The sequence below is a fragment of the Phyllostomus discolor genome, chromosome 3 (assembly GCF_004126475.2).
Source record: "Phyllostomus discolor isolate MPI-MPIP mPhyDis1 chromosome 3, mPhyDis1.pri.v3, whole genome shotgun sequence".
In the NCBI taxonomy this organism is placed as follows: Eukaryota; Metazoa; Chordata; class Mammalia; order Chiroptera; family Phyllostomidae; genus Phyllostomus; species Phyllostomus discolor.
This window is the reverse complement of record NC_040905.2, coordinates 34,631,078-34,658,323: the sequence shown is the minus strand read 5'-3', so window position 1 is coordinate 34,658,323 and position 27,246 is coordinate 34,631,078. Positions and strand designations below refer to the sequence as shown.

The window sequence follows — 27,246 nt, the reverse complement described above, 5'->3', positions numbered from 1 at the left end:
GTGTGGCGGTTGGGTGACCCCACCCAGTGTGTGACAGCCAGAGGGCACCGCAGAACCTTCTCGTCTAGCCCTCATTTCTCCAACGGGGAAACGGAGGCTCCCAGAGGGAGCCAGCGTGGATGGGGTGGAAACCGGGTCCGCCCTGTCCTGCTCTCGCCCCCACTCCGCCTTGTCCCCACCCTTTGGTGTCTGGGTGAAGGGGCCTCTAGCACTGAGGCACTGAGGTCAAAGTGTCCGCCCAAAAGTGGTCAGTTGTTCAGAGACCGTCTCCCTGGTTCTCTCCCATGCCGTGACTGCAGATGGCTGAAATCGGGATGACGGAGACCGTCGGGGACAGCGGTGTGAAGTTTGAGATCTGGTTCCGCAGGTGGCGGAAGTCCCAGGAGTCCTACATTCTCCAGGCGAGCTCCCCAGAGGTCAAGGCCATGTGGACTGACACGATAGGAAAGATCCTGTGGCAGCAGGCTCTGAGGAACAGAGGTGGGCAAGAGAGGGTGCGAGGCCAGCTCCGTGTCGGGAGTCCTGTCTGGGGGCCCAAGCCTGGCGGCCCCTGGGAGGCCAGCACTATTTACCCGGAAGTGCGTGGATCTACCCCATCAGCACACAAACACGTGTTTTGCCTTAAAACAAACATGAACAGGACCGCGCCCTGCACTGCCGCACTCCAGAGAAAGGGCTCGGGCTCGGGCTCCCTGGCCCTGACCCCTGAGGCCCACGCTGTCTGGCCCACCCTGCTTGGCAAGGCCTCCTGACCGACTGCACGCTGGGCTGATGGCCGCCTGTGGGCCCCCTGCAGGTGAGGGTCCCTCTTGCTGGGACTCCCACCCAGGTTTCTCCCTTCTTGCTGTGGCCTCTTTGGTCTCCCCTCTGCCCTGATTTAGTCACTGGGGCACCTCTGTCTACACTCACAAGGTGGCCAGTATAAATGCCATGTTCATAGGGACCTGTCAAGCTGGCCTTCCCATGGCAGCTTGGACCCACAGGCCTGAGAACCCTAGGGGCTCTGATGTCCAAACGGCCACACACAACCACCCATCCCCTCAGTGGCTGCACCCTGGCCAGACCCTTGACCTGTCCCAGAGATGCCCCACAGCCCTCCACTGCTGCCTCTTTTGAAGCATAGACCATCCCTGCACACACGTGAACATGCATGCACACATGTGTGCACACATGCATCCACGTGTGTGTGCATGTGTGTGCTCCTGCACACAAGGCAGCTCTGCTCTGCACCCAGTGTCTCCTCAGTCCCCTGGGAATGGATCCAGCCCTCGTGGGAAGCAGGAGGCCCTGCGGCCGGTTCCCCAACCCCCTCCCCAGTCTCCTCTGCTCCTGCCCCTCCCTCTTTGTCCTCCCATCAACTATAATTATTACCTTTCTTCTCTTTTTTTTTAGTTTTACGAAGTAATTCATTCTTAGACTCTCACCTTACACTTAGATCTCCTCTCAGCATTCAGAGACACACAGACACCTGTCAGTGTGTCCTTCTCATGGCCGTGTGCCTCCTGGAGGCCTCTGTTCCCCCACTCCACACCCACCCTGCTCATCTCCCTTCACCAGCAGACAGAGAGCGCTCCCTTCTCTACCTGCTTGAACCCCCGGTTCTGGTCGCATGCCCTGTGAGGGAGGCCACTGTGAGGCCAGACCAGGTGCAGGTGCCAGACTGGGAGCTCTGGCACCTCAGCCCCCCAGCATCACTCTGGGGCGCAGGGCCTGGCCCCCGACATGCTTCCAGTCTGGACTGACAGTGTAGGCTGCACTTCCGTAGCAAACCCAGGGGTCACTTGGAGAAGTGTTCTACATTCTTCTGTTTCAGAGCTCAGAACACAAGAAATGGTGTCTGTAGGGCTAGGCAGCAAACCGCTCCTGGACATCAAGCCCAGCAATGCAGCCATAAATGGTCGGGCTGTCAATCACATCATAAACGGAACAGGTAAGGTGGCCACAGCCCTCTCCTCACCCTGCTCGTCCAATTGGGACCCAGGCCCCAGAGCACCAAGGGTGGCACTCAGCAGGCCGAGGAGCCTGCTCAGTCCCCAGAGGGCTCTGTCTGGTCCTGGAATTGAGGCTGTACTTCTGGAGCAGAGGCCAGACCGACTTGCTTCTCTCCCTTCCAGAGTTGAGAACCCAAGCGTGCATGGCAGTGCCCTCCCGTAAACCACGGCACCCCCTTCAAGAGGCCGCACTCCACCATCTCCGACAGCAGCACCTCCTCCTCCAGCAGCCATGTTCCTCTGCCACCCTGCACGTGCCACCGGCCAAGCCCACTGCCCCTGGCCGTACGACGTCCACACCTGCATCGAGGAGGACGAGCTGGAGCAGGAGACAGGGAGCCAGACTCCGCTACGTGAGTTGTTCCTGAGCGCGTGCCAGCGTGCGCACCAGCCTCTGGCAGCCGGTGTGGGTGGGGACCATTGTATGTGTTCTTCCACTTTGCTTGATTTTAAGTACTTCCAACGTTTTCAAACAAATTATAATTTTTCTTTTATTTAAAAAAAAACTTTCAGACTCGGGCCAGGTAGCCTCAGTTGGTTAGAGCAAAGTTCCAATACGCCAAGTTTGTGAGTTCGACCCCCTGGTCAGGGCAATACAAGAATCACCCAATGAAGGCGTTTGAATAAGGGGAACAACACATCAATGCTTCTCTCTCTCTCGTCATAAATAAAATTAAACAAAATAATTTTCAGTTTCATCCAAGACAAGGTAACAGGGAACAGATTTAAAGCAAATAACCAAAAAAAAAAAAGACAAAACAAAACCAGATGAAATATATGAAATGAGAGATTTCAAACCTAGGACATCCGACAGGACATAGAACAGTGACCCTGAGGGGCGAGAAGATGAGGTGAGCCCTGCGGGCTGCCCTGCTTTCTGCCTGAGAGTCCCGGGACAGGTTGCGGCGGACTCCCGAGTGGCGGAGACCAAGGCAACGGGAGTCTGCAGGACGGAATAGGAGAGGCCTGTGCAGTGCGAGGCCTTGGGGGGTCTGACAGATGGGTCCTCTCCAGAGTCCAGCATCCAGTGAAGTACAGGTCAGCATAGCACGTGAGGACTGGAGAAACACTTTGCACAGTCACAGGGGCGCCTGTGCTCACCAGCTGGATGAGACACTAGGGACTCAGGGGCGCTAGGTGAGTCCTCGGAAAGGCCTACCTCAGGAGGAGGGAGCATTCGGCTGGATACTGCCCCCAGCCCACCCACCAGCTCAGCAAGCAAGACCAAGAGGACCAGTTCCCAGGTAACCTAACTACACCCCAGGAACAAAGCTCATGGACATTTATGGAATCACAAAAGTCTCCAGCACCCCAACAAAGTCCGTTCACATGTGCGACATCCATTCAGAGCAACAGGTAAGCAAAGAAGTAGAAAACATAAACCATAATGAGAGTAATCAGGCAAAGCCAGCCAAGGCTAACACGGATGTTAGAACTGTCAGTCATGGCCTTCAAACCATTGTTGGAACCGTTGCTGATGTCTAAAAGTTTAAGTAGTGACATGGAAGACATGAAAACCCCAAGCCTGAGCATACAGGGACCAAAACTGCAATCTCTGAGGTGAAAAACGACGTCAGATGGGGGACAGAAGAAACATTAGTTAATTTGAAGGCGCGTCAGTAGGAAGAACCTGAAACGATGCAGCAGAGGACGGGAGAGGAGGGGGAGGGCACACCAGTTGCTGTCGGGCGGCAGAGTCCGCTGGCGCGAGGCTTTACGCTCCTGGTTGAGCTGAGTGGTATCACCTGAAGGTGAACTGTGACCATTAGATTATGAGCTCCAAACGACCTTTACAATAAAAGAGACAGAGCTGATACACAACAAAGGGCACCGAGTGCAACTGTAAGGAAAAGTCCAAAGAATGTAGAGAAAGAGGAAGAGGGAACAGAAAACAGGGCTGACTGGTCTGAGGCGGACCCAGCACTCACCGTGTCGGTGACCACACTGAATATACACGGCACGGCAGCTTTTGGTGAGCAACCCCGTGTGTCCTGTCTGGCTCGGGTGTACACATGTGTGACCTCAGGGTATATACGCGTGTCCAGAGTCGCCCGTTTGTCCCTCAGAGGTGTCCGTTGTGTCATTGTCCCAGTAAAGCAGTATTTTGCACACACCTCCACACGGAGGAAGGGAGATGTGTCTGTGGAATTCGCCATGGTCGGTTCTCTCGGCATTCTGCATGGGGCGTGAGGACCGCGGGGTTTTAGGCCTCAGGTCAGTGAGGTCTCAGAGAAACCCATCCTACAGCCCAGATGTGCCTTGTCGTCGGGACACACTGCCTGGAACAAGCACCTTCCCAAGCCCAGAAATACGTCACTGCCAGCATCTGAGGGCTTTGCGACCGACACCAAGGCATCTTTGTGCCCAGTGGAAGGTGTTGTGCATAAAAACTGCAGGGGAACCCAGGTGGCCAGGTGCTGCACACCCAGTCAGTACAGGCAGCAGCCACTGTGGGACGGGCCACCAGAGCACAGTGGGGACATGCTGCATTGCCAGTCCAGAGCGACTGCACCCCCCGGTGCATACTTCTAGCTCCCGGACCACAGGTAGTTCACATCTGGGCCAGAACAGCCTCCAGTCAAGGCCAAGTCTGGAGATCAGGAGTTAGGACGTGAGGCCAAGGTGGAAGTGTATGTGTTGAGGGCTCAGCTTGGCCGTCCTTAGTTCAGTGCCCATACAGCCCTGGCGGTCCCTGCAGAGGGGCACAGGGGAAGCCACCAGCCACTTACACGACACTGGCCTAGAGCACAGGTCCCAGACGTGAGGAGTGACACTGGGCCCGCACTCAGTGGCTTCAGACTGATACAGGAGGGCCCAATAGTCCCTCAGGGGGAAGTGATGGGGTGTTAGGCCTCGCCCGTCTGTTCTTGCTCATTGTTTAAAGCATGAGGCCCTTCTCTGGTCTCAGTTTCTGCTTCCCCTTTGACTTGCACGTCCAGAGGTGACAGAGCCCTCCCACATGAGCTGGAGGCCTCCTGCTGGTGGAGAGGTGGCCTGGGCGCCTCCCACCCTGGTCTTCTGGCTACACTGGCTCTACTCTGATTTCTAAAAACCAGGTCAAGAAACACTTGTCCGTGAGCATACGTGGTGTCTACCTTCCAGCCACACCATCCTGTTCTCACCCAGCCCTCACAGGCTATTGGAAACTGGCACCTGGAGCAGGAAACAGCCAGCCCTTGATTGGCAGGATCCGGGGCCCCTGACTGTGGAAGGTAGACTGGGCAGCCTGCTCCTCCTGGTGGACCAGCCCTAACTCAGCTCCTCTTCTCAGGGACGGAGCACTCCGAGTCTTCCCAGTGTGCGTCGGGGGACAGCAGCCCTGGCCAACCCTGGCTCTCACAGCCCCTCCCCCCAGGACTGCTCTCTGAAGAAGGCCCCCAGGGAACCTCTCCCACCCTTCTCTGGAGGGACCCACAGCCCCAGCTCGACGGAGGCCAATCCATCACAATCGTGAGTGCCCCCTCTTCTGAGACCCCACGCGAGAGGCCAGGTGCTTAGCGAGTAGCGAGCACCCGCCCAAGTGAGGCCGGGCTGCCACACAGACCACCCCCAACCCCCCCCCAGCACTGCGCTCCTGGCAGGCTGGCTTGAAACCAAAGGCCTGGCCCCGTCCCTGGGAAGTTCCAAGTCACTTGTCGGGGGAGACTGAGGGCCTTCTTGCTGCCTAGATTTTGCTGGCCACAAGGAGGCCTGATCTGCACCATCTGGCGCTCACTGGTTTCAAGCCCAGCTCTGCCCCCATGCAAGGGGCACATGCAGTCCTGGCCGAAGGACAGCTGGTGGCCAGCAGAGCCGGTTTCCAAACAGCCCGGTGAGGGGCAAGCTGGAGTCGGAGGATGTAGGGTCGAGGGGTCAGTGGCTCCGCCTGGAGTCCAGCCCCCCTGCCCGGGGTGTTCGCAGGACCCCCAGTTCTGCCCTCTGATGGGACCACAGACCTGGCAAATCGGGGTTTCCCCAAACTGATGCAAATGTGGATTTTTACCCTCGGAGGGTATCTGGGGCCCAGGCTGTTTCAGGAGGAGGCCCCAGACAGCGCCCTGGATGTGCACCAGAGTCATCGTCCCTGAAGGGAGGGACTGAAGTGACCGCGGAGAGGGGCCGGTCAGACAGGAAACAAAGGGGTCTTTTCCTCGGGACGTGGCCGGGCCTGTGGGTGCAGCTGCCTCCGCCCACCCCAGGTTGTAAACGCCACTCGCCAGCACATCCGCAGTTCTTGGGAGACACCGCAGCCCACCCCAGGCAGCCTCGGAAGGGAAGGGTGTGCGGGGCTGAGAGCCAGGGAGCAAGCATTTGGTTCCCATGCCCTGGATCACTCAGGGTGACCAGTGACGCCGATTCTAGAGTGACCCCCCCCCCTTGTGTCAGAACAAAACCCCGCATGTCTTAGGCTTCTGGACAGCAGTTTGAGTGACGGGCAAACCACCCCACAAGTAACTGGCTTTCTCAGCCTCCCCAGTGTACCGGGGTTTCCCTCATCCACCGTAACCCCTAAGGCACTGGGGACACTGCCGCCACCCAGCTGCCTGGCTGTGTCTCTGCCTGTTGCAGATGCTTCCAAGTCTCGATGGCGCAGCCTGACATTAGCACGAGGGAGGGGCGCATTGGCCAGGCAGGGCTGCTCCCCTGCTCCCCCGTCTCCCTGACTAACCTCCCTGAGGGGTTCGCTGCCTAAACCTGCATGTAACCAGCATATCCGAGGCCAGCATCCAGCCATTTGTGAGAGCTCAGGTCTTTCTCTGACAGGGGGGCCAGGCCCCTCAGCCCCTGGAGCAGTCAGTCACTCCCCAGAGGCCAGGCCAAGGCAGGGGAGACCACCTCCACCCACCCCTGCCTCTAGGGCACCCTCCAGAGCACCCCTGTCAGAGTGGCTCAAGGAGACCTGGGGTCCTCTCCTGAAAATGGGGCCTCTCTGACACCCACTCCCACCTGCCCATGCCCTGTGGCTGGAGCTTGGCCCGTAATTGTCCACAGGTGAGGCTGCGTCTTGGCCGGGGCCGCCACTCATGCTGTCCAGGGTTCCATGTGGGGATTCCCGTGCACACTTCAAATCCAAGTTGCGGCAGGCATATGGCTCTGCATGGGGACCACCGCCCTTGGTGGGAGCCACAGAAATTGCCAGGCCTTTGTGGTCTCAGCAGGCAGTGAGGGAGGTATAAAGCTGCAGGGGACATCTTGGCCCGAGTCCCATGCTCACTCCAGAGGAGAATACCCCACCACCCACTCCCACCATCCCCACCGCCTTCCACGGCCTCCCTGCGCTGATCGCCCTCAGTGTGCGCGCAGGTCCCAGAGCCGATTACAAATCCACACGTACACGTGGATCCCTCGTGCCTGTAACATAGACTGTTTTCCACAAACCACGTGTGAAGTCATAAGTGATTTCAGTCCACATGAGTGGTTGCTGGTGAGACAAACAACACACACACACACACTCATTCGAACGCAGACCTGAAACATTTCAGGGCTGAAACCCTTTCACCCACAGATGCCCCGCGGTGTCGGCCGAGGGCTGCCAGTGGCCACTGCTGACCAGGCCCAGACCTGCCAGCTCACAGATGGCGCTGGCACCTGCCACGCGCGGTCAGCCTCCTGAGGCTCCTGTTCGTGGTGCCCGGCCCTGTCCTTGCCTGGCCTCAAGTGCTTCTTAGAAAGGATGTGTGTCCACGAGGCGAGAGTGCCTTTAGGGGTGTGAGGACCCCTACAGAGCCTCACAGACAAGGACTCTGTGCTGTGACAGACATGGGGGCTTGGGGGCCAGTGGAGGGGGCTGGGGCATGTGCGTAACTGGGTCATTCTTTTGACAGCTCTGAGATCTGGACGAGATGTGGCTCCTCCAGGGAGAGGGCAGAGGAACCTCCGCCCAGACCTGTGCGTGCAGACTGGGGTGAAACACTGAAGCTGTGGTCTCCTGACACCCGGCTCCCAGCCACAGGCTACTCAGGCCACTTGGTCTCACGCCCCTTGAGGCCTGAAGTCATCCCCATTATTCCTCCCCGCCCTCCCCCACCCGGGCATGGCCAGGCCTCCCTTTTGTCATCCTTCCTCGTACAGCTCCTCCTCCACCTCCGTCCAGCATGGACACCCTGTATGGCGAGGCCTTTCCTACCATGGTGGGAGCACACGGACCCCCGATCCGTGCGGAGGCCCAGGCATTCTCGGGTCTTAGAGCAGGGCGAGCCCTCTGGGACTGGGTTTCCCTACCTTGTGGGCAACTTGGGCCGTGGGTGATGGTCCCCATGGAAGTGCGTCCCAGACGCAGGGCAAGTATAATGGGAATCTCAGTTCTCTTTCGTCTGTGGTAAGTCGTATGTAGTCATCGGAGCGGTACTGGAGCAAGGCTGAGGGGTCATGACCTCCACCTGTGAGCCTGAGACAGGGCTACGCCCTGTTTCCCAGGTGGGTGCCAGGCTAGGGCTGGGGCAAGGGCACATCAGTTTAGCCTGAAGCCCTGAGGAGCCAGTGCTGGGAGGTCCTGCCGGTGTGGACACGGCCAGAGAGGCCCACCCTCACCAGATGACGGAGCCAGAAGCAGGGAGAGCCGGGGGGATGCCAGACCTGCAGTGAGCTTCCCCCACGCCCCCTCCTCCGCCCGACCACGGCGACCACCGAGACCAGGAGCAGTAGTGGCAGGGGCCGCCTCTGTGATTTGCCAGCTGTGTAAACTGTTTTGCTACTTTTTTTTAGTGCTGACTTGTCCCAAACTCTAGGAACAGAAATAAATGGGACATGTTTCTACCACGTGGTTATACGTCTCCTGCATGTCATCTCCGTCAGCAGGGAGCCCAGCTCCTGCGAGGGAGGGGGTGCGGCTGGGACAGCAGGGCCTCACTCTGGGGTCCACATCCACACGGAACACCCTGTGGTAGTGCCTGGCGAAGTCCCACTGCCTCACGCCCACACCTTACCCGTCTCACTGTTGTGGATCCACCCTGGGAGCGAGGCACAGTGAGGGTCCAGGGGACAGCCACCTGACAGACCCTGAGGGAGGGGCCACACCCTCAGCACGTCCTTTCCTCCCACGGCCCTCCTCTGCCCCTCCCCTCCTTCTCTTGTTCTTTATCCCTCTCTGTGTCCCTGTCCCAGCTGTGATGCCCCCAGATTGGTGCTTGTCCAGGTGGTCGGTGCACTAACTGCTCCAGCCCTGCCCCAAAGAATGGGGACTGTGAGTGTGAGTGTGTGTGTGTGTGTGTGTGTGCGCGTAGGGGGTGGGGGTGTTACTCAATAATCAGTTAACAGCCATGGATGCTCTACAGGGAGGAAATCCCTTCTCCACCTACCTTAGTAGTAACAAAAGACAGGTTAACAAGAGAAAAGCAAACTGATCTATTTAACCAACGGTTTAAGTGACAGGGGAGCCCTCATAGGACATGAAGACCCCAAGTAGAGAAGCCCAAGCATTTCTCTAAGTTGAGCGAAGAGGCGATCGTGGGACAGTAAAGGAAGGTGATGTACTTCCTGAGGTCGGTCTGCTCAGAATGTGGCCTGAGCTCTCCACCCCTCCTGGTGCAGGGAGGTGACTTTCACGTGGAGCTTTAGCTCCAGCTTTCCAGAGAAAACGGGAGGTCAGCACACCTGCTGTTGCTCAGTGCCTTTGGCTCAAAGCGATCCCTGTGCCAAAGTGGCATATTTGGAACATCGTGTTCTGCCACCCCTCAGAGTGAGTGACCACCCCGTCGGGGAGGTATTACAGGTCCCAGGGCCTGCCATCCAACCGGCGGCACCGCCCGCCTCCTGGGTCCTGTGGTCACAGGTGAGGACACTGCAGGTGGCTGGACACTGCGGGGGGTGGGGGTGGTGCTGAGCCCTGCCTCTCCCAGCTGCTGTCAGGCAGGCCCACGAGGAACCACCTGCGGGGACGAAGCAGTGTCGACACTTCATGGGACTGGCATTATTTGTCTTCTCCTGAGATCGGGAGAGTTATCAGAGGTGCACTCCCCCATTCTTGGTACTGAGCCCCTATTCGCAGACGAACAGCAGGGGTGGACTCCAGCCCCGGGAGGCCCACAGTGTTCTCTGCTCCCATGACTGCGGGGCAGGCCCAGGGCTGGGGCTGCCATGCTGCCCCCAAGGAGGCCTCCCCAGGACCAGCTTACTGCCACTCCCAAGCACAGGCCACCCCTGCAGTGGGCATGGGCAGCACTTTGCCGAGGCCTGGGCCCCCTGAGCTAAGCACTCAGCCCTGCTTTCACCAGCCAAGCTCCACTAAGACAAGCCGGCCACTGCCAGACACCTCGCCCAGAGCCAAACAGGCACCCAGGACCAAAATAACCATCAGATGACCAGAGGGCTGGCTGGCCACCTCCCTCCCAAAGGCAAGCTGCTCATAGCAGCTGCAGTTAAAAATAGGGGAGGAGGGCATATCCGTGTCTTTGGGAGAATCACAAGGGGAGAGCACTGTCCTGCCTTTGCCACCACAGACAGGCATGATGAAGTCACTACGCTTTGCTTCTGCTGAGGCCCTGGTGTCCCACCCCCAGGTGGCCCTGCAGAGCCTGGATAGTGTGGCACACAACCTCTACCCACTTCTGTTCAAAGCCAGCTACTTGCTGGAGCGGGCAGAAGTAATCCGAGTTCTGCTGGAGCGCTGGCCGCTGGAGGAGTTCCGGCTAGGTGTCCTGCTGGGGCCAAGTGCAGACCACCCAGAAGACCTGCGGGACCGGGCCTGCAGGGCCTGCCTGGAGGCCTGCGTGAGGGGCCTGGCGGACCATGTGCTCCAGGGCAGGGGCCGGCAGCGGCTGCAGTTGGCTGACCTCATGGGAGTCCGAGATGTGCAGGTGCAACAGTGCCCCTGTGGGAGGGCGCTGGGCAGGTGGGGCCGAACAGAGCTGCTGGCCAGGACCTGCTGTGAGCTGCAGGCAGGTCCCCATGCAGCCCGGCATTCTGTAAAGGTCCTGGCAGATCTCTTCGTCACTGAGGGAAACTTCCAGGCTGTGGTGCAGGCCCTGGCGCCGGCCGGCCCTGCCCCACTGCGAGTGCACTGCCTGTCCTTCCGGGCAGACAGCCTAGACCCCAGTCAGCTCCTGCAGGTGCTGTGTCTGGCCAGGCCAGGCGAGCTGCGCAGGCTGCAGGTGGTGCACAACGTGCGGCTGCACGCCGGCCACGTGCAGCAGCTGCTGGCCCAGGTGCACTTCCCCCAGCTGGCCTCGCTCACCTTGCCTGCCAAGGCCTTCGACAGGCCCCCTGACTGTACCCCAACCGCAGAGGATGAGGACCCCCTCTTCACCTCCATCGCCTGGGAGCTCAGCCAGATGACCCAGCTCACCGAGCTGAGTGTGGCTTTCTCCACACTGACGGGCAAGATCCAGAAACTGCTTGGGTGAGTCTGGGGTGACCAGAGGGAGGCTGCAGGGTGGGTGCAGTGTCTGCACACAGCCGCCCATCTGGGTCAGGGCAACCTGGGGCCCTCTTGGGGGCGAAGCTAAAGATGTACCAAGGACCAAGATACCGGAACCTTGCAACTTACAAGAGGATCAAAGCAGCAGGAGGGACCAGACTAGAGGGGGAGTGGGTAGCACTGTTTCCAGTCAGTAAGCAAAAGAGAAAACTACTGATTAGCAAACCAATGACATGGAGGTAACTGTATTATACTGCGTTAGTCACTTGCGTTGTAACAAACTACTCCAGCGCTGGGCTGAATGCACAAGCTTACCTCAAGGTTGCCTCTGGCTGTTGCTGGGCTGCCGTCTTTCCAAAGGCTTGGTTGGGCAGGAAAGTGGGTGATCTGCTTCCAGGTTCACTCACCTGGCTGTGGGCAGGTGGCCTGGGCTTTGTGTCACGTGGGCTCTCCACAAGCCTCTGGCTGTTCATCCCAGAGCCAGAGGGCCCAGGGGGGAGGCTGTCCTCCCTTGGGCTTCAACACGGTGGTGAGGAGCCAGCCACCACACAAGGGTGGGAGCATCAGGAGGGCTGTCGGGTCACCTTGGTGGCCACCTGCCTTGAATATACTTATAAAAGTGTATAGAAAATTGAGCTTCTCATTTCTTGAGCCAGGGAGTGTGAAGGTTTCTTTCCTAGTTTAGGGAGCCCTTGGCTTACAGGTGTTTCTCTTTATGCAAATGGAACCCAGAAGCTGCCAGCCCAGATCGCCTGAGGCCACACCCCCTCCCTCCCTTCCAGACGCCCTGGCTCCCATCCCTGCTCTTCCACCCCAGGCCTGCCAGGCAGAGGCAGGAGGGCTCCTCCCCCTGTCCCCCACGGGACCATAGTCTCCTGACAGAAAAGGGTGGCTGCCACACCCACGTACAGGTAAAACTCTGATGGGTGCCTGGCTCTCTGGCACCTTTAGGACAGTCTCACATCTGGCTGTCCTGGGTCCTCCACCCACAGGTGCCTCTGTGCTGGGGAATGTGTTCCACAGCCAGAAGGACCCGTCACAAGCCTGGCAGGGCTGTGCTGTTGATGCAGCCCCTGAAATACCTTCCCATTGCCCAGCACACTCTGCCCTTCCAATGGATGGAGCCCACGCTCCATAGAGTATTTCAGTTGAGCTGGTTGCCGAAAGCCTGTCTAAGGCTCCTGGAAGGTCCAGGCATGGAGGCCATCAGGGAAGGCACACTCTTGAGGTCACCTTTGAGACTGAGGAATCGTCTCCTACACAGTAACCTGGAAAGGGAACCCCAAGAGCATAAGGTCCAAGTTGGGGAGTGGCAGGGCCAGGGGTCAGCAGGGAGAGGGTGGTGTGAAGGTGGGGAAAGGAGAAAAAGAGTGAAGGGCTTCAGCCCCGGAAGTTCTGAGCAAGAACTTGGGTGGCATCATCAGTTCATATTTACAAGGGCCACTCTGGCCTCTTTGGGCCACACAACACACCTGGACGGAGGGGCGAGGAGACCCCTGTAGGAGGTGTCAGGCCCCCAAGACCACCCAGGTTTGGTGATTCCTAGAAGGACCCAGCGCACAGTCGTTCTCACAGCTGTGATCTGTTAGAAAAAGGACATGGCACAGCCTGCAGAGAGAAAGCATGGGGGATGAGGTGGGGTGGGGGGTGGGGTCAGGCAGGAGTTCCCAGGTCACCTCCCAGTGGAGTTCCTGGACACACTTTATCCCTCAGCACTGTGCAGGTGCCATCTACCAAAGGGTTCATTAGACACCCACGCCCCGGATGTTTTCTGGGCACTGGTAGGTTGCCTCCTACCCCAGAAGGAAGCAGGGGCTTGGAACGCACCATGTTGTTTGTGTGAACAATCTAAGACCAGGGACTACCCATCAGTTGGGTGGCAGGACCCTCCCCAAATCCAGGCTCCAGCTACAGGCCCCCTAGGGTGGTAGTCAGGCCTGCTCTATTGACCCTTGTTCACACAGGAGGCCCTGCCAAGTGCAGGTAAGAGGACTGGGGAAGGATCACCTGTGAGGAAGGCAGGTGGAGAGCAGAGCTCAGACCTGGACTTGACATGAGGATTGACTGGATTTCCTCATGGGTGGACCTGGCATCAAAAAAATGGGAAGAGAAACATTCACCCATGGAGCCAAGCAAGGACACTGAGAGCACACTGTGGGTAGACAGCAAGTGCTCAGCCATGCAGGTTCATGGGTAGACACTAGGCGCTCAGTGCATGCATAGTACAGGTGCAGGAGGTGCAAGGGGAGGCAGCTCCAGCAGGAGGATGGGCAGGGATAGAAAACAAGACACCATACTTCCTCCCATGACACCAGGCTCAGGTCCAGTGACCTGGGCGCAGGTAGACCAAGAATGTGCATCTCTCGAAGGACCTGCGGCGCATGCTGTCCCTGACTTTGAGGACCCTGGTCCAAAGCAGGGTTGCACCCAGCAGTGTGTTTATTTATGTCAGGCCACCTCCACCATGAAGGGAGGGCCTTTTAGGTCCCAAGCAATGCTAAGCCTGGAATAGATGGCTCCAAGGCCCTCCCAGCCCTAAAACCTTGTGGTTTCACTCTTGAATGAAACCTGGGTGTTTCGTTTCCTTCCAGTTCACGTGTACCTCACTGCCCCGCAACAAGCTCATGAGCAGACATTCTCTGAGACCGCCGCGGTCACTTCCTTACAGTCACCCTGCAAAGTGCTGACAACACAGATTTGTCCTTTTAGGAGCTGTGGACAAGGCCAGACCCGCCTCCCCCTCCACACAGCCACACCACTGTCTCGAGGGTGCAGTTCTGCCCTTTGACCCCAATGCAGCCACAGACAGTACGGAGATGCATGAGTGAGGCTGTGTCCCAGTGACACCTAATTCATGGCCACTGGGATTTGAAATTCGTATAATTTTCCCATATCACAAACTATTCTTCTTCTTTTGACTTGTCCAACTATTTTGAAACGTCAGAACCATTGTAGCTCTCAGGAGGGACACAATCAGGTGGCTGGTGGCTTTGGCCCTCCGGTCGTGGACTGCTGGCTGGAGACGGAATCTGCCTGACTGCCCCTAGAGCTCTACGCTGGGACCGCCTCTCACATCTGCTGTTTTCCACCCCGCCCTGCAGCCCCCTGAGCACCCCGCTGAGGGCACTGGACCTGGCCAACTGTTCCCTGAACCACGCGGACATGGCCTTCTTGGCAGACTGCACCCACGCCACCCACCTGGAGGTGCTGGACCTCAGCGGGCACAGCCTGGTCCACCTTTTCCCTTCGAGCTTCTTCAGGCTGCTGGGCAGGGCCGCCCAGACCCTGAGGGTCCTCACCCTGGAGGAGTGCAGCCTCGACGACCGCCACCTGAGCACGCTGATCCTGGCCCTGAGCCCCTGCCACCAGCTCCAGGAGCTCCGCTTCCTGGGGAACCCGCTGTCCGCCTCTGCCCTGCGGCGCCTCTTCCTGGCTCTCTGTGAGCTCCCCAAGCTGCGGTGGGTGGAGTTCCCAGTGCCCAAGGACTGCTTCCCTGAGGGTGCCGCCTACCCCCAGGACGAGCTGGCCATGTCCAGGTTCGAGCAGAAATACAACACAATCGCCGAGGACCTGCGTGGGGTGCTGCTGCGGGCCGGCCGGGATGACATCCAGGTCTCCACGCCAGTCTTTGGCAGTTTTGACCCAGATATTCAAGAAACAAGCAACGAACTTGGAGCTTTCTTGCTGCAAGCTTTCAAAACTGCCCTAGAAAACTTTTCCAGGGCACTGAAACAAATGGAGTAGTCCCCTCGACAGGCCCCAGCGGGTCTGGCATTTCAGCAGGCAGGTTGCATTCCGGCCCCAGGCCGACAGCTTGAGCCGAGCCTTGGCGCCCTCACCGCCGTCACCCAAAGCATTTCTTAGTCAGAGTTGTTCTTGGTATCTGTTAGGCGCTACAGGAGAGGAATCCCTGCCTCTCAGTAGATGTGACATGAGGGTCACTTTAGCGTCAAAGCACAGCGGGTGTGTTGGAGTGGAAAAGGCCCTGGGGTCGCAGAAGCCACCATCACAGTGGTGGGCATGAAGGCACCAGGGAACAGAGAGTGGCTGTCCTGGTCGTGGTGCGTCCCGGGCTGCGTGTAAGGTGCAGGCTGGCAGTGGCAGCAAAGAGGAGGTGCGGGAGCAGGACATCAGGCTGGCATGAGGGGGAAGAAACTAGAGGAAACGCCACAGAACAGATGTCAGAAAACAACCAACTGGGAAAAGGGTGAAAGTGAAGAGCATGGGAGCCAGACGCTGCCCCACCCCCTTGGTTGTGTGCGGTGCTGAAGCTTCCAAGGTGATGTCTGTCTGGGTACGTACAGAGGCCAGCCTAGCATGGACCTGGGGCTTCGGGGATTAATGGCTTCCATCCACTTTCGAGGGGTTGCAGTGCTCGGGCTCTGCTGCTGCTGGCAAGCCTGAGAGCACAAGGTTGAGGAACCAAAGGGCCTTCTCCACCCACCGCAGCTCTGGGAGGGCACCTGTCACTGCACGGAAACCACAGGGCCTGCAACGACCCCACCCCTGCTGCCCAGGTTCTGCCTCCTTAGACTCGGGTGGAGGTCCCGGGGCAGGGCTCTCTGCGGGGGTCCGGGGAAGCGGCTCTGCCTGGTTGTCTCAGTCCTGGTGCACGAGAGGACACAGGTGGACTTGGTTTCCACCGAGCTCTGATTGGTGCAAAGGTGATTAGGATGAGTAAATACAAATAAAACATTCGTGTGTCTTATTCAGATGTGATTTTACTTTCAGTGCAATTCAGAATTTTTAAAGGACCCTAGAGAAAGTAAAACATTTTCTCAAGACAGAAGCTAGTACTTGATCTGGCCAAACCCTCCTTTCACCACAAGGCTCCATGAGGGTCCAACTCCGTGCTGCCCCCCCCAGGTGTGCCCCCACCCATTCCCAGGTGTGTCCCCACCCAGGTACTCCTGCCCTAGGTATGCCCTCCCGCCTTCCTCCCACAAAGGAGTGGGGCCCCTGGGGTTGGGTCTCCAGAATGAGTGCTCTCTTGGGGGCCTGCCAGCTGAGGGGGGCAGTAACCTTCCTTCCACTGAGTGGGCAGGGGGGAGGGAAGTGGGGACCTGGAGCATGCGCACTAATCAGATCTGCTCTCTCCTGACCCGCTGCATGCCCGGTTCTGTTATGTGGGTCGCCTCTGGAATCCTATTTCTGGCACATGGAGCTTGCCATTGTAAGAAGCTCTCGGAAAGAGAGTAGGCATGGCGACATTTTTACATGATTTGATTCTAACTGTGAAGAGCAGAGTAGCTTCCACTCTTTGTGTCTGTGGAATTCTCTTGATGACAGACTGGGCCTCTGGGTGCCAGCCAGGTGGGACCCCAACACGTGTTTGGCTGAGCCTGGCAGCCTTGGTACAGAAGGGCCCAGGGGTGCTGTGGTGGGCTGGGATCTGTGATTTGGGGAGGAGCAGGCACACAGATGTCTGCTGGTGGCAAATGTCCCCTGTGCCCTGGAGTCCCCAGGGAACAATCCAATCTTACACAACCCAAGAGGCTGGGGGGCTCAGGGGAGCCACTGTGAAGCCCACGGCGCAGCCTGAGCAGGACCGAGACTCTGCACATTCCCGGTGCCTGCGCTCAACGTGTTCCCGTGCACATGCGCGGCCCTGGCCCTGCCTGTGCCACATCCAGCCACAGAGGACTTTCACTGCACCGGCCCAGCCTGTGACGTTGGCTCTAACAATGCCTGATGTTTCTGCCTGGGTCCAGGAGCAGGAGATGTAGCCCCACACAAAAGCAAACTGTGGACATAAGAAAATGCACTCAGAAATGTCTAATCACTGTGCTGTACCTCTGAAACTAATAAAATATTTTATGTCAGCTGTAACTGAAAGATATAAATTTCAGAAGAAAAGGAACTCAGGACAGGGGACAAATGGAGACATGATGGGACCTCTGTGATGGACACAGTAGGACCATCACCCTGTACACTGTGGGGACTACTGTGACAGACACTGGGGGACAATCTTTCTGGACTGTGGGGACCACCACCTGGAGCGTGGGGACACCACTCTTGCCACCCCTACATCCTTTATACGGGATGAAGCATTGTTTTTCCTCCTGGAGTTCAGCACCACTTCCTCTTCACCGTTCTGGCCGAGAGAGGGCGCAGATTCATCCAATCTTAACAACTCCTGTGCCTGACAGCTCATTCCAATTATGCACTCACACCGCTCTTGGGTAGCTGTTCTTTTTCCCATTTAAAACCACTTCAGTTCAGTAATGTTCCACCATAATCTCACTTTATCCAGAAATCTTTTGGTACATCTGTGAAGCGATCAAATGCCACCACACTGTGTAAACATTTCAAACCTAGTAACATCATTTTCACATCACCCCAGCAGGTGCAGCTCACCCTGGTGGATCGAGCACCAGTCTGAGAGGTCACTGCTTCTCCCTGTCAGGGCACAGGCCTGGGCTGCAGGCCTGGCCCCCATTTGGTGGTGTGTGACAGGCAACCATGTATCTCTCACACACTGATGTTTCTCTCCCTTTCTCCGTCCCTTCCCCTCTCTCTAAAAAAGTAAATAACATCTTTACAAAATAAAACATGGTATCACATTTACACTGAAGTCTGCTGATAGAAGGCAGCTGTGCCATGCAAATACAATGTGGCCTAATTCATTTTTTCTGTAGAAAACTTGTCTTACTCATCTTACAACCTAAATTGATTTTTTTTAGGTTGAACATATTCCTGAATGTATTTATCTAGCTGTTGAAGGAGGTGAGGCTCAGAGCACGTTGGACACTAGAAAATATGACAAAGATTAACGATTCTCCTTGAAAATCATTCACCTACTAAATGGCTGGGTGTATTCTCATTTTAAAGACAAAAACCAAGAGAAAAAGCATTAAGTAGTTTATCCAAGGACATGTGACAAATCAGTGGAGTAATGGGAACCAGAACGTGCACCACATTTAACGGGAGAAGTCACATGCTCAGATCAGTGGTGGCCATGGGGTGGGAAGACATTCTGACCACTGTGAGCAGAGCCCCGGAGCTCCAGGCGAGCCAGGCAAAGGACCTGCCTCCATTTTAGGGAACTTACTAAAGTAGGCAGCTTTCTCGTCTCTGAAGTGGTTCTGAAGATTTAAACAGCATGTAAGCATAAACTGCATAAGATTCAGTGGGCAGTAAGTACGCCCACTTACTCTAATGAGTAGCTCTAATGATTATACCCTACCATTAACTGAAGTTTTCTATAAGCTTAATGTTGTCCATAGTATGTCTTATTGCCACACAGACAAGCAAGCATGCGGGCAGGGAGACAGGACTTGAAACTAGATGCATCTCAGCCCTGCCACTGCCAAGGCCACTTACTCTCGCACATTTGCACCTAAGTTAGCAGCAGCTCTGGAGCCAAACTGCCTGGGTCTGTGCTGGCTCCAACAGGACCGCCAGGGTGACCCTGGGAGCAGGGGGTTTCTGCTGACCTCGCTGCCAGTTCCCTTCACCTGTAAAATGATGGACAGAGAGTTCACACAGCAGGCCTGAGACGGTGTCCTCTGAAAGGTCTGCCTAGGGAGTTGGCGCTTGGCTAGCATTTGGGGTCCTGTGTTTTGGGAGGGCTCCCATCACCATTAACTAGCAAGAGTGGCTGAGTGTTCCTAAACCATGTGCAGATAGTTTGGACTGAACACCTGCTTTCCTTCTGGGATTTTGGAATTTGCTGGGCTCGTGCCATGCCAAGCAGAGGGTGCCTACGTGACCAGCCCTCAGCAGAAACCCTGGATGCTATCTCTGTGGAGCGTCCCTGGTTGGCAACGTCTCACATATTGTCACAGCTCGTTGCTGGGGACCATGTCCCCTGGGAGGGGCCGCGAGGGCTGCACCTGATGTCCTCACTCCACCCCGAGTGCCTTTCCTTTTGTGTCCTTTCCAGGTACTAAATCTTCGCTAAGAGCACAGCTCTGTGCTGAGTCACCCAACCTCGGGTGGTCTCGGGGACCCTGGCCCCAGAGGATGGGAGCATTAACTTACTGCATAGGGTTGGGGTTGGGATGACTTGAGTGATGTGCATAAAGCGTAGTAAAGGCTGATTCACATTAGCTTTGTGAAAAACCGGGCCACGAGAACCTTCCTACCTATTGATGTGTGGCAAAAATTGAGGTAATCTATGTAAAAACATTTTGTAAGGTGTAAAAAATTATACACATAAGTGGCAGGTAGCTTTGAAATTGCAGGTTTCTTTTTATTATATGTCATCAGTAATCAACAATATCTGTTTGCTAAATACAGACACAAGCCAAATTCCAAACACTCACCAGGGAATCCAGTGGATACAAGAAACCCCTTTTCCCTTTGGTGGGAGAAATGTTTAAAACAATACAAAAACCTTGATAATATTACTACTTCCCAACTGTCATTTGTTAGGCAGTTCTATCCATCACCTGGCAGTAGGGAGTTCTATCCATTACATGATGGCTCCCTAATGTGATTTTAGAAGAAAGAAAAATCATTTGTGGAAAAGACAGAAGTTATTTAGATAGTGATAACACCAGACAGGAAATTTCTTATAGTGAGGATCACTACTGTATTTCACTTTCTTAAAAAACAGTTTTACTCTAGAGCTAAGATATGAGGTTATACTCTCTGCTTAATAAAATGCTAACAGCTTAAAAAAACACTTCTGAGAAACAGCTTCCTTAGTAACTGCAGAGGACCAGGGAGGATGCCCTATGTCTGCTGAGGGCTGCGGTCCCACGCAGGGGGTGGCAGGCTAGAAGGACACTCTGTGCATGTGGCCACGACACAGGTAACACAGGTAACAGGAAGAAGGAAGAAAGAAAACACTGGATAACCCAGAATGCCACAAAGACAGTCTGACCTTGAGTCCTTACAAGAAGTCTTATTTCATTCTTGTCTTACTCTTCTAATATGGCTTTCTCTACTTTCTTCAACTTTTTCATTTCCACAATTAGTTCCCAATATTTGAGATACAGCCACATGAGTCTCCCATTTTGGCGTTTGTTGGTGTTCCAGACCTCACCACAATAGGTATCATGCTTAAATATGTCGACCAAGCCAGCTGACATTTCTAGGTCTGCAGCAATGGGGTCGGTGGCTGCTCGGACCAGTAAGTTCTTCTCGATTTCCAGCCGCTTGCGGCGCGGGAGAACCAAGCTACAGTAGATACTCTGTCTTTCTGAAAGAGCGCTTTCGAACTCTTTCAGCAGGAGCCGGGCCCTCCTCTGCCAGTCTTCCTCCTTTTCCAGGCAGCTCAGATATGCACTTCTCAAGGGCTGCAGCTGTCTCTTTTCCTGCATGACCTGAGCCCGTTCCTGTTCCAGAAGCTTCTTTTCTTCCATCAACTTGCGTCCCTGGGCAATCAGGGCTTCTCGATAACTAGTCGTTCTGTTTTGCTCCTTTTCAAGTTCCAAAGACAACTGAGCCACGGCACGCCGGTTTTCCGAGATCATGGCATGGTACTTGGCTTCCAGATCCCGCTGGAAAGCAGCCGTTCTCTGACGGTATGCTTCTCTCTCTTTTTCTATTTCCTTCTGGGCCTCTCTAGACCAAATCCAACCTGACATGAACAAATTGAGGGAGAAAAACACACATAATGAAAAGCCAGAGCTGAAGTTCTACAGTCTTAAAAAAATAAACACATAAAGCAGCTAAGACAGCAATTCAATACACTCTCAAGTCCTGAGAGGTACAAAAAGATAACATTTTGTATGAAACTACATAATATACCAAGTTTTTAAATCAGATAAGGGCTCCCAAAGGACGAGTGTGACAGGCTTGCAGACAGAGTGCCCCATTCAGTCTTCCAATTTTCCACCGCTAAGAAAACCCCGCTGCTCTCTTTTGCTCTCAAACCTACCCTGGCCACAGTGCCCCACATAGTGTTGGCAAGATTTCAAAATTAATTATGGTTACTTTTGAAAAAAATTAATATGGGTAGGCTTCGAATATGTTGGCCAGGTTATAGTAAATGTCAAAATGTGTTCAGCTTTGCCTGGCCATCACCAGTGACTAGCTGATGGTCCCAGATGTTCGCCTACTGAGACAGGGGTACCCTAAAAGATGGAGTAAGAAGTTTGACGTCAAGAAGGAAGGAATGCGGCAGGCGCAAAACTTGGAAAGAAAAGAGCTGTGATCCATCCCTTCCGCTGAGAACATACTTCTAAGGAACCACAGTTGCGTGGATGCAGGTAGACTTTTTACACTGGGACGAGTTACTCCAGCATTTTACCTGCATGTTCCAAGTCAGTTCCTGTGCATCAGTCCTTTCAGCAGAACCTGCCTTAGGCACTTAACCTTTCATGGCTCAGGTGTGCCAAGACAAAAAAAAAAAAAAAAGGGGGGGGGCCCAAATGGAAGACCAGATCAAAGCTCCACAGTGAATACAACTAAGCGACCAAGAGATAGCCAACCTATCAGATGCACAGTTCAAAGCACTAGTGATCAGGATGCTCACAGAACTGTTTGAATTTGGTTGCAAATTAGATGAAAAAATGAAGGCTACGATAAGAGAAATGAAGGAAAATGCATAGGGAACCAACAGTGATGGGAAGGAAACTGGAACTCAGATCAATGGTGTGGACCAGAAGGAAGAAAGGAACATCCAACCAGAAAAGAATAAGAAAACAAGAATTCAAAAAATTTAGGAGAGACTTAGGAACCTCCAGGACATCTTTAAACATTCCAACATCCGAATCATGGGGGGTACCAGAAGGAGAAGAGGAAGAGCAAGAAATAGAAAACTTATTTGAACAAATAATGAAGGAGAACTTTCACAATCTGGCAAAGGAGAGAGACTTCCAGGAAGTTCAGGAAGCTCAGAGAGTCCAAAGAAGTTGAACCCAAGGAGGAACACCAAGGCACATCATAATTACATTAGCCAAGATTGAAGATAAGGGAGAATCCTAAAAGCAGCAAGAGAAAAAGGAGACAGTCACCTACCAAAGGAGTTCCCATCAGACTGTCAGCTGATTTCTCAAAAGAGACCTTACAGGCAAGAAGAGGCTGGAAAGAAGTATTCCAAGTCATGAAAGGCAAGGACCTACATCCAAGATTGCTCTATCCAGCAAAGCCTTCATTTAGAATGGAAGGGCAGATAAAGCACTTCTCAGATAAGGTCAAGTTGAAGGAGTTCATCATCACCAAGCCCTTATTTTATGAAATGTTAAAGGGATTTATCTAAGAAAAAAAAGATAAAAAATATGAACAGTAAATGACAACAAACTCACAGTTATAACTACCACACCTAAAACAAAAACAAACTAAGCAAACAATTAGAACAGGAACAGAACCACAGAAATGGAGATCACATGGAGAGTTATCAGCAGGGGAGTGGGAGGGGGAGAGAGGGGGAAAAGGTACAGAGAATAAGTAGTATAAATGGCAGGTAGAAAATAGACGGGGAGATTAAGAATAGTATGGGAAATGTAGAAGCCAAGAAACATATATGTATGACCTATGGACAGGAACTAAGCGGGGACGGGGGATGTGGGTGGGAGGGTGTGCAGGGCAGAGGGGAATAAAGGGGGGGGAAATGGGACAACTGTAATAGCATAATTAATAAGATATATCATTTAAAAAAAAAAGTTTGACGTCAAGACACAGTGTCAATGAGCCAGAGGACGAGTGGGGAGCCTGGACTTCCCTCGCCACCCGGGAGTAAGGAAGCAGCACCACCCTTTTCCTATCAGAGCACTGCCCACGAAGCCAGTCACGGAAAAGGTCTGAATAAAAACCACCTTTATAACAAAACACCCAAAATGCTCAGGCTTCCACTGAAAATCACTCTTCATACCAAGAATCAGGAAGACCTCATATTAACTAAAAAAAGGTAATCAGTAGGCGCCATTGCTTAGACAACAGAGGTTAGTGTTACCTGACAGTGTTTAAGGCGGCCATCGTAATGAAAAGCAAAGAAATAGAAAGTTTCAGTGAAGAAACAGAAGACCAAAAAATGGATATCTTACAACTGAAAAATACACTAACTGAAATAAAAAAATCAGGAAGCTGAAACGGGTGTGAAGAGAGAGCACCCTGCCAAAGGGCTGAAATACACGGTGTGTCCCTGATGGACAGAGATGTGAGAGCATCCTATCAGCAAACATAATTCCACAATACGCAGAGAGAGCGATACAGCATGATCAAGTGGGCACTGTTCCAAAACATGCCAGAGTGGTTCAACATTCAAAAATCAGTCAATGTAACCCAACATACCAACAGACTAAAGAACAATCAATCAACCAACCACATCAACTGATGCAGAAAACATTTGACAAAATCTAAGATTCATGATAAAAACACAGAGAAACAGGAATCGAGGGGAATTCCCTGGCCTTGACACATATGAAGAGCATCTGCGAAAAACCTATAGCTGCCATTGTACTTAACGGTGAAAAGGCTGCAAGCTTTTCCTGTAAGCTCAGGAACGATTCAACAGAGTCCTAAGAGTCTCAGCCAGTGAAGAAAGCAAGAAAGGAAAACAAAAAGCAAACAGATTGGAAATGAAGAAATAAATCCCAAGTCTCAGATCTTATACAAAAAATAACTCAAAACGGATCATCCCCTTTCTGTGTAAAACAGAAAACTAAAACTCTAGGAACGACGTGAGAGAATCGTTAGGATCTAAGGCTGAGCAAAGAGTTCTCAGACTTGGCCTGAAAAGCACGAGCCATAAAAGGAAAAGTTGATTCAACTGGACTTCGTCAAAGCGGAAACGCTGGCTCTGTGAAATACTCCATGGAGAGAATGAAAAGAGAAGCTGCAGACTGGGAGAAGTCGTCTGCAAGCCAGAGGGCCAATAAAGAACTAGAATCTGGAATACGGTAAAAACTCAAAAGTCAGTGTTAAAAACTATCCAATTAGGAAACAGCTGAAAGACAGGAACAGACATTTCATGGAAGAGGATACAATAATGGCAAGTAAGTAGCAGAAATATACTCTACAGCACTAGCCATTAGGGAAATGCAAATTAAAACCCCCAAGGGCTATCACTGCTCTCCTACAAGAATGGGTGAAGCGGAAACAATAGTGACCACACCAAATGCTGGTGAGGAGGCCCAGAACCTGGATCACTCACACAGCGCTCCTGAGAACAAAATGGTACAGCCACTCTGGAAAACATGTTGGTGCTTTGTTAGAAAACTAAGCATCAAGCCCCACAGAGTGTGACCAGACTTAGCTGTTTTTACACCACAGTGATCTGCACAGTGCCTGCTTCTCGGTCTAAATCCAGCCCTGAGGCATTGCCGTTGAGAAGTTCACCAGCCTGCCACCTTGCAAAGCACCACTTAACACTTGGAAGGACTATCTGTTGCCTGTGGCTAAGGTGGTGAACTTGGTAAGTGAATTGAAAGATTTACAATTACCATTACTAATGTAATAATTAGTTTTGACACTGGGAGAGGCCTTGGAGTGACTCATTTTCCGTTTGGTTTTGAGACTCATCTCCAGCTTTACAGAGACTTTCATAATAACCTTTACTTTTGAAGTTCTTCTCCTGGGACTTTGGAAATGATGCTTTCTGTCCCTGAGAAGGGTTGAAGAATATTTTATGTTTTCTTCTTGGTGGACTTGCTTAAGTAATGTGATCAGAGAAGTCTTTTAACTGCATTCTTATAAGGATTCTCCCCCCAAAATGTGTAATTACATGGTTGAGAAATTATATTGCAACATAGGGGTGTTAGCTAGACCCCTAGCGTAGTCCAACTAAAGTGAAGGCAGATAAACAAGGTTGATAAACTCTGCTCTTGTCAGCCTCCACTTCCTCTCATAAACCCACCCCACTGAGAAATCCAGGCATGTAAAAAGCACCCTATAGAAAGGGTCACTGCAAACAGAAGGCAGATTTTGCTTTTCTTCCATTCGGTTATTCATTTTCTCATATTCTTAAGTGCCAACCCAGAACCGTGGGAAATGACAATATATAAAACCAACCCCTAAACATCAGAAACTTTATCATGTAGTGAGGGATGTATTCTAAGAGCTGGAATAATTACAATTGAACAGTGGCTGGTAACTTCCCTGGAGTGGTGCAAAGTTACTGCAAACCAGATAGAATTTTTAGGCTGGACAGGTTTCACAAATGAAGTCTCCCAAAGACTGATTTCTAAACATTAAACAGACATCCACAACACGTTTTCTTTAGGCCCTTTTTATTCTCCCCCCTCAGTCCTTGCAAGGGAACTGGAACCCGGGAACCCCCTGCAGAGTGGGGAAGCCTTGAAAGGGAGATGAGAGTCATTAAAACCCACTCCACACAAAATGCTCCTAAATATCTTGTCTTATTTAACCTTCACAACACACCAAGGTGACTCTGATTTGCCACTCCCCATGGACAGGGAAACCGAGGCTCCAAAGGTAAAGTAATTTGCCCAAGACACACCATTTGGGATAAAACTCGGGTGTACACTTGCATCTGTCAGGTCCCAAAGCCCGAGGTCTTTGGGCTCCACACTAGCGGCCCAGAAAATGCCACTCTTAGGAAAACTGTGACTTACGAAAAGCAGCCAATCCCAGCATGGGAACCAACAGGGCATAATTCCATTTGCTTCCATCACCCCCATCGTCCCTGGAATTAGGCCGGATATTCCAATTTGGAGGGTCATTTAAGTTATTCATGAAGATATACCTTAAAGTAAATAATAAAACCATTAGCCATGCAAAAGGAATACAATACATCTGTCACAATTTATCATCTACGTGGCTCATAGGAATCCTTTTTCACTTCCAAAAAAATTGTATTCAGACCACATGTGTGTTGCCCATCAATGAATTTTATAGGATCGAAAGAAGAAAACCACAAGATCTCAGATAAAAGCAGCTCACAGTATAGTGATGACAGAGATGTCTCAATAACTGAAATGACAAGTAGGATGAGGAAAGTTCTTTAGTATAAAAACGTTTAAAATTATGGTGGTACATTATGACATAGAAATAGGAAGGTGTCAAAACATTGGCTGCTTTAGGAAAGGTGACAGGCATTGAGGGACTGAGGCCCAGGGAGTGAAGGCCTCATCCCAGACACTGGTCACGAACTCCAGCTTATAGATTTATCTTTCTGCCTGATGCTCCTGGTTTATCTCCATCACCAGGCTGTGGCCTCAAAAAGCAATTCAACTGAATTTTGAAAATCTTAGTGGGTTTTTCAGTAAACACTTGCTTAACACCTAAAAACCTAAAATTCGAATTGGCAATAAAGATGTGCCAAAAAATATGGCTCAGGACTTCATGGTAAGGAGTTTGTGGTAACAATGGAATAAAAAAGTTATCTGAAAGTACTAAACTGCATGACTAGCAGAGGACATCTGGGAAGCGTGGGGTTCACTCCCTCAGGGGCTGTGGCCTGAAGGAACATTGTAATTCTAATAAAAGCATTGTAGTCCTACAAAAAGACACAGGCTAGGCCTTATTTACTGGTAGCAAAAAATTGGCAACAATCTAAATGTCAGTAAAATTTGAACAGTCCCTTACTCAAAATTGTCGCACACAATTGCACCCCCAAAAGATTGTAATAATCTGAAGTTATTTTAAAAGCGGGATTATGATCACATTACTTCTGACCATTGCTACTATTATTCCCACGCCACTTCCTTCCACAAAAGATCTCAGACATCTCACAGCACAGAACGAAAACAGAAACACCATCTGGACCGCAGGTGACATCAGGCAAGTGAGTCAAGACCCCTAAGCACGGAACTGAACCTGACGTGAGCCCGCTCAACCGCGGGGGCTTCCACAGGAGGCATCCCGGCCCACCCCCGAACACAATCAGGCCTCCAGCACACCGAGCGCGCCGACCCTGCAACCTACCCCCTTGATGGGAGCGCGGAACACGGAACACAGAAGACAGCAGTCCGCGAGTCCTCTCTGCACAGGTGCGGTGCCTCCAAGCTCCAGCCCCCCTCCCCAAACCGCGGCGAGGTGCGCAGGCGCAGTTTCTCTTTAAGCTTTGAC

The 27,246-nt window shown here is 53.1% G+C and overlaps 3 protein-coding genes across 4 annotated transcripts in view; 2 read left to right on the top strand and 1 right to left on the bottom strand.

The window, feature by feature from the left end:
* Positions 1-8,730, top strand: part of PLEKHG4B (pleckstrin homology and RhoGEF domain containing G4B) — an 84,299-nt gene extending 75,569 nt beyond the window's left edge. The window contains 5 exon segments of the mRNA XM_036020308.1: positions 300-480; positions 1,814-1,930; positions 2,115-2,344; positions 5,263-5,441; positions 7,796-8,730. Coding sequence (XP_035876201.1) covers positions 300-480; positions 1,814-1,930; positions 2,115-2,344; positions 5,263-5,441; positions 7,796-8,219 — 1,131 coding nt within the window. The 3' untranslated portion in view covers positions 8,220-8,730.
* Positions 8,731-9,241: 511 nt separating this feature from the next.
* Positions 9,242-16,033, top strand: LRRC14B (leucine rich repeat containing 14B). Its single transcript, XM_028523059.2, has 2 exons — positions 9,242-11,307; positions 14,427-16,033. Exons 1-2 carry the CDS (start codon positions 10,415-10,417, stop codon positions 15,067-15,069), a joined length of 1,536 nt encoding a protein of 511 aa, XP_028378860.1. The 5' UTR covers positions 9,242-10,414; the 3' UTR covers positions 15,070-16,033.
* Positions 16,034-19,491: 3,458 nt separating this feature from the next.
* Positions 19,492-27,246, bottom strand: CCDC127 (coiled-coil domain containing 127). 2 transcript variants are annotated; one of them, XM_028517143.2, is made up of 3 exons: positions 27,103-27,246; positions 25,791-25,921; positions 19,492-20,854 (listed from the first exon to the last, which is right to left on the bottom strand). In XM_028517143.2, the coding sequence occupies exons 2-3, from the start codon at positions 25,909-25,911 to the stop codon at positions 20,193-20,195; spliced, it is 783 nt and encodes a 260-aa protein (XP_028372944.1). In that variant the 5' UTR covers positions 25,912-25,921; positions 27,103-27,246; the 3' UTR covers positions 19,492-20,192. The 2 variants fall into 2 exon arrangements, with proteins under 2 accessions (XP_028372944.1, XP_028372951.1); XM_028517150.2 differs by lacking the exon at positions 27,103-27,246 and adding an exon at positions 26,935-26,956.